The sequence below is a fragment of the Octopus bimaculoides genome, chromosome 27 (genome assembly GCF_001194135.2).
Source record: "Octopus bimaculoides isolate UCB-OBI-ISO-001 chromosome 27, ASM119413v2, whole genome shotgun sequence".
NCBI classification, from domain to species: domain Eukaryota; kingdom Metazoa; phylum Mollusca; class Cephalopoda; order Octopoda; family Octopodidae; genus Octopus; species Octopus bimaculoides.
This window is the reverse complement of record NC_069007.1, coordinates 4,895,139-4,900,892: the sequence shown is the minus strand read 5'-3', so window position 1 is coordinate 4,900,892 and position 5,754 is coordinate 4,895,139. Positions and strand designations below refer to the sequence as shown.

Below are 5,754 nucleotides of genomic sequence, written 5' to 3'. Positions count from 1 at the left end.
TCCCAGACCGGACACTGTGAGTGTTTATTGAGCGAAAACACCTAAAGCTCCACGAGGCTCCGGCAGGGGATGGTGGCGAACTCTGCTGTACTCTTTCACCACAGCTTTCTCTCACTCTTACTTCCTGTTTCTGTTGTGCCTGTAATTCAAAGGGTCAGCCTTGTCACACAGTGTCACGCTGAATATCCCCGAGAACTACGTTAAGGGTACACGTGTCCGCGGAGTGCTCAGCCACTTGTACGTTAATTTCACGAGCAGGCTGTTCCGTTGATCGGATCAACTGGAACCCTCAACGTCGTAAGCGACGGAGTGCCAACAACACAATATATATATAATTATATATATATATATATATTTGAAATCAAATGACTGTGCTACTCATTAGTTCATTCCCTTCATCAAATCATTGTGTGCCACACTCTTACGTGGCACACAGTGAACCTCCCACCCCCGGCCCGTACAGAAATCGAAACTAAGAACACACAGTGTCGCGAAACCCTAAGCACCGTATATTTATGTATACATGTGTTGTTATTGAGTAATTAAATTCTTCCTTTGTTTTCTTTGTAGCAGCAACTGAGCCATCAACAGCAGCAACTGAGCCATCAACAACAGCAACTGCGGCAGTAGCAGCAACAATAGCAGCGTCACTACCACATCCAACAGCAGCACCCCCATCACCACCAAAAGCATCAGCGTTACCACCACCATAACCATTACCAACAACATCGTCATTCGATCATCGTTTGCAACAACATGGCACCGTCCTATATAGTGAATCACTGTGGAATATACGTCGGCTGGTTACTCATGGCGTTGTGTTTCATAGCTGAGTACAGCTGTCATCCAAATAGTCATCTTAATTTCAGAACCGCAAAGCCTGTTCAACCTCCCTGTAATACAACCGAGTGTTTGAAACTAAAGAAAGAACTAAAGCAATTACACCGCATACATGTGATACAACAGCATATAAGCATTGCATTGAATAGAACCAAACACAGACAAACGTCCACCATGTTTAACAATGTAAGTGAACCGACAGCGAATGCTACCAGCCACAGTCACAAATCGATAAAACCAAATTTCATGCGTACATTTTTACCATCAATAGGTGAGCCTAACATGTTTATTATTATTATTACTATTATTATCATCATCATTATTATTATTAATATTATTATTATTATTAGTCAAGACGAAAAGCGCGATTCGATTGTATAAATGTTTTATTCGTTGAACAATATTTCGACAGTACTTCTGTCTTTCTCGAGTTCAAAGTAAAATAATATTTTAAAAATATTATTATTATTATTATTATTATTATTATTATTATTATTATTATTATTATCATTATTATTATTATTATTATTACCACTTAAGGCAGTGAGCTGGTAGAATCGTTTACAGGTCCGGCGAAATGCTTAGCGGTATTTCGTCTGGCCTCCCGCTCTGAGTTTAAATACCACCTAGGTCGACTTAGCCTTTCGTAATTTCGGAAATATATTCATATACTACAGCACATTTAAATTGAGAAGGTTTTTTTAAGGATGTGGGCAGTACTTGTCAGCACGGTCTTTTGGAAGTCTCTGAGACATGGTTCTCCTGGGATATTATCTAGATGTTTCTGACATCCCTTTTTTATCATAGCTGGGGCACCCACAACAACACAAATAGTTCTCATTTTAAGATGCCACATCTTTTGTATTTCAATTTCCAGGTCCTTATATTTACTTAATTAGTCAAATTCCTTTACAGGTATATTTTTATCAGTATAAACACTTACATCCAATAGTCTACAAGTATTTTCTTTTCGGTCTTTAACGACTATGTTGTTGTCGGTGTTGACTGGAAAACCCCAGAGGATTGTGACATTTTTAACTCCAACGACTGGCTCAGGATGATGTTCATACCAGTGAGCAAGAGTGCCAGTTTTTGTAGTGTTTACATATTTTCCACTGTAAACACCGCCCTACTCTGTTGTGGCGATATTTGTATTCGTTTGGACTCAGCACAGGATATCCAGAGATGAGATGGTCTATTGCTTCCTCAAATTTATCGCAGAATCTGCATTTAGGGTCAGAACCGTTTTGAAGAACGTTGTCCTGGTAGTTTTTGGTAAGCAAGCCTCGATCTTGTGCCGCCAATATGAAACCTTCAGTTTCTGCTTTCAGTCCTGCGCTTCTCAGCCATTGATGAGTTGTTGCTTGGTCTACATCAGCATTTTGACATCGAAGAATATACTGTCCATACTAAGGCTTCTGACTCCAACGCTTCTCATTTTGTTTCTGACTGTTTTTTTTTTTTATGCAGTCTGCTTGATTCATTTTGCTTGCTTGATGGCGGTGGTTTCAGTCCCTTTATCGAATTCAGGTTTAATGCCAAGTTCCCTTACGAATTTATAAGCTTCCTTGACAATAGAATGTGACATTTTGTTACTTTCATCTTTGCACACATGTCGCAGCATCTATTCCTCTCTTCTATATAAGTACCAGTTCATTGCTATTGCGGAGGTCTTTTAGCATCATTCCTTTTCCTTTACTACTCTTCTAGGTAGTCAACATTTGCTTGGTGTGTGGGGCGGGGGGGGGTACATGTTCTTAGATGTCGATAATTTTCTCGTCTTCTTGTCCAGGCGTTGGAGCTCTGTAGGGTTCCAGTTAGTGATGTTAAAACTGTATTGGACTACTGGAAATGCCATGATGTTAATGGCTTCGATGCGATTTTTCGAGTTGAGTCCAGTTTTTAGCACAAGTCTTATTCTCCTGTAGTACTCCTTTCTTATGATATATACCATCCCTTCGTTTATTCCCAGGTATACTTTCTTGTGGGTCAATTTCCTTGATAATAGCTGGGATACATGCTCTCATTCGAAAGTGGAACATTGCTATTGAGAGAAACGGTGACTATGTAGAGACGTAGGGATGTGATCCACAGAGGACCAGCTTCATTTTGATGTATGATACATATTCCTGTGGTTGTAATTATACCAGTCCTTAACGAAATGGCATTACTTTTTGACTCACCCTCGTGTTTATGACGTTCAGTATTTGTTAAAAGTGTATAAATTTTAGATTTGCTTTATGATTCTATAATTGTTATGTTTTTTGATAATTTTATTTTCATTTCTGTTGGATCCCGCTTTTTGTTCAATTTGGCTGCAATGATTTTCTCTACCTCCACCCACAGAATGGAGCAATAGTTTAGCTGAACTTGAAGGGCACATTCAGTTAGCAGTGCATTCAGAACCCATTCACTTCAGTTTGGCTGAACTTGAAGAGCGTATTCAAAATGTGTTTCGCACGCTAACGGTAGATTTGAAATTTTCTAGGATACAAACAGAACACTTTACTCTTTACTCTTTCACTTGTTTCAGTCATTTGACTGCGGCCATACTAGAGCACCGCCTTTTAGTCGAGCAAATCGACCCCAGGACTTATTCTTTGGAAGCCTAGTACTTATTCTATCCGTCTCTTTTTGCCGAACCGCTAAGTTACGGGGACGTAAACACACCAGTATCGGTTGTCTAGCGATGTTGGGGGGACAAACACAGACACAAACACACACACACACACACACACACACACACTTACACACACACACACAATCACACACACATATATATATATATGCATATATACGACGGGCTTCTTTCAGTTTCCATCTACCAAATCCACTCACAAGGCTTTGGTCGGCCCGAGGCTATAGTAGAAGACACTTGCCCAAGGTGCCACGCAGTGGGAATGAACCCGGAACCATGTGGTTGGTAAGCAAGCTACTTACCACACAGCCACTCCACTCCTACTTTGAAAATTTTCAATAAAATTTCGACGTAAGATTTATAAATTTATTTCTTTTGGTATCATAATTAAGTATAAACATAAAATTCTGTCAGTTTTGCTTTCTTACTTTACCCGATTTCCTTGATATAAATAGTTATTCGTGGAACATCCTGAATTATACTTATCCTAAGGCTCTTGAGTTTGAGTTTTACGTTCAAACAACTATGAAATAAATCGAAGATTTGCATTCTGTGTATACTTTCTTATTGAGAAAGTTCATGCGATTTGCGAGATATTTTTCTGTTATTTCTTGCATAGAATTTGGTTGGCTCTCTTCTGTCGGAAAATGATGAGATTTTAATCCTACGCACCATAGCATTAAAGTGAAGTATCTCTGTTTCCAAATGCAAATTAAAATAGAGAAAACAAAAGAGGCAAAGTGAAAAATGAAAATGAAGTTATGTGATGTATAGACCTTAACATAAGGTCACGTGTGTGAATGAGAATGGCAAACCGCTGTTACATGATCTTTCGGAAAAAGTGGGAAAGATCAGTATAGTGGTGGTGGCAGCGGTAGTAATAGTAGTGGTGGTGGTGAGGGGTGTTGGTGGCAGTGGTGGTGAGGGTGGTGAGGTAATGGCTGCGAAGTGTATTTCAACAAACCTCTAAAATTACACGGATTGATGTCAAATTACGACGAACTTTGACATGAGAATATTATACATGTAGACGTGTGTGTGTGGGTGGTGCGCATGTGTGTGTGTGGGTGGTGCGCATGTGTGTGTGTGAGTATGTGTGTGAGAGAGCTTGTTTTATCTGTATGTGTACGTATGTATTTGTACGTATGTCTTTCTTCTTCTCTCCATATGTGTGTGTTTGTGTGTGTATATATATATATATATATATATATATATATATATATATAATGTATGTACACACATGCATAACTATATACATACACACCAAGTATATATGTGTATGCGTGTGTGTATAGATATAAATATATGAATGTATTTATATGCATTTCTATGCATGTATATTTGTACGCACGTTTGTGTGTATATATGCATATACGCACGTGTGTATCTTCGCATGTATGCAAGTATGTACGTGTGTATAAATGCAAGTATGAACGTGTGCATACATACATATATATATATGTGTATGCATGTATGAACGAGTGTATACATATATATATATATATGTGTGTATGTATATGTGTGTGTGTGTGTAACGCATGTACGTGCATAAGTATGCATGTATTTATATATATATATGTATACATGAATGATGTATGTATGTATGTATGTATGTATGTATGAAGGGCACCACAATAACAACACATGATGCGTCAGATTAATTGTGTAAACGGAACTAGTATAATAATACCTCATAAGGACATGGTTAACATTCCTGTAGCAATACACCAGTTTGTATCACACGTGGAAATTCAGTGCTTAAGGACGCAGATCAAACCTACTGCTGACACTCTTAAAGTATGACTAACGAATTTTCAAAACTACACCGAAGCAAAAAATTAAGTTCATCAATCATACTAATGAATTAATCGTTGTTTAAAATTTCGTCTCAAATATGTGGTGCCTGAGCCTGAGTTAATTTATGTACTAGATGAGTTTGACAGCGTTTTATGAATGACGAGGTGCAGGCTCACAGAGAGTTTACAGTTTTCAATATGTAGTGTAAGTAGTACTCGCTTTTGTTCCTTCAACAGATGTTTAGAGTGGGCGAATCCTGATGATGGCCTTAGCCATGGAGTTTAATTTCACATTTAAAATCTGTTTATAATATATAGTTGTAAATAGTTATATGCATATGTGTGTGTATGTTTATGTTTGTGTGTGTATGAGTGTATATATATACATATATATATATATATATATATATATATATATATTGTTATGTTTTTATAAACATACATAATATATACATGCACAACCATGTATACATGTGTATG

The 5,754-nt window shown here is 37.7% G+C and overlaps 1 protein-coding gene across 1 annotated transcript in view; it reads left to right on the top strand.

The window, feature by feature from the left end:
• Positions 1–572: 572 nt before the first annotated feature.
• The window catches only part of LOC106873350 (uncharacterized), a 12,713-nt gene continuing 7,531 nt past the window's right edge, over positions 573–5,754 (top strand). The window contains exon 1 of the mRNA XM_014920677.2: positions 573–1,111. Coding sequence (XP_014776163.1) covers positions 757–1,111 — 355 coding nt within the window. The 5' untranslated portion in view covers positions 573–756. The remainder of the gene's footprint in view (positions 1,112–5,754) is intronic.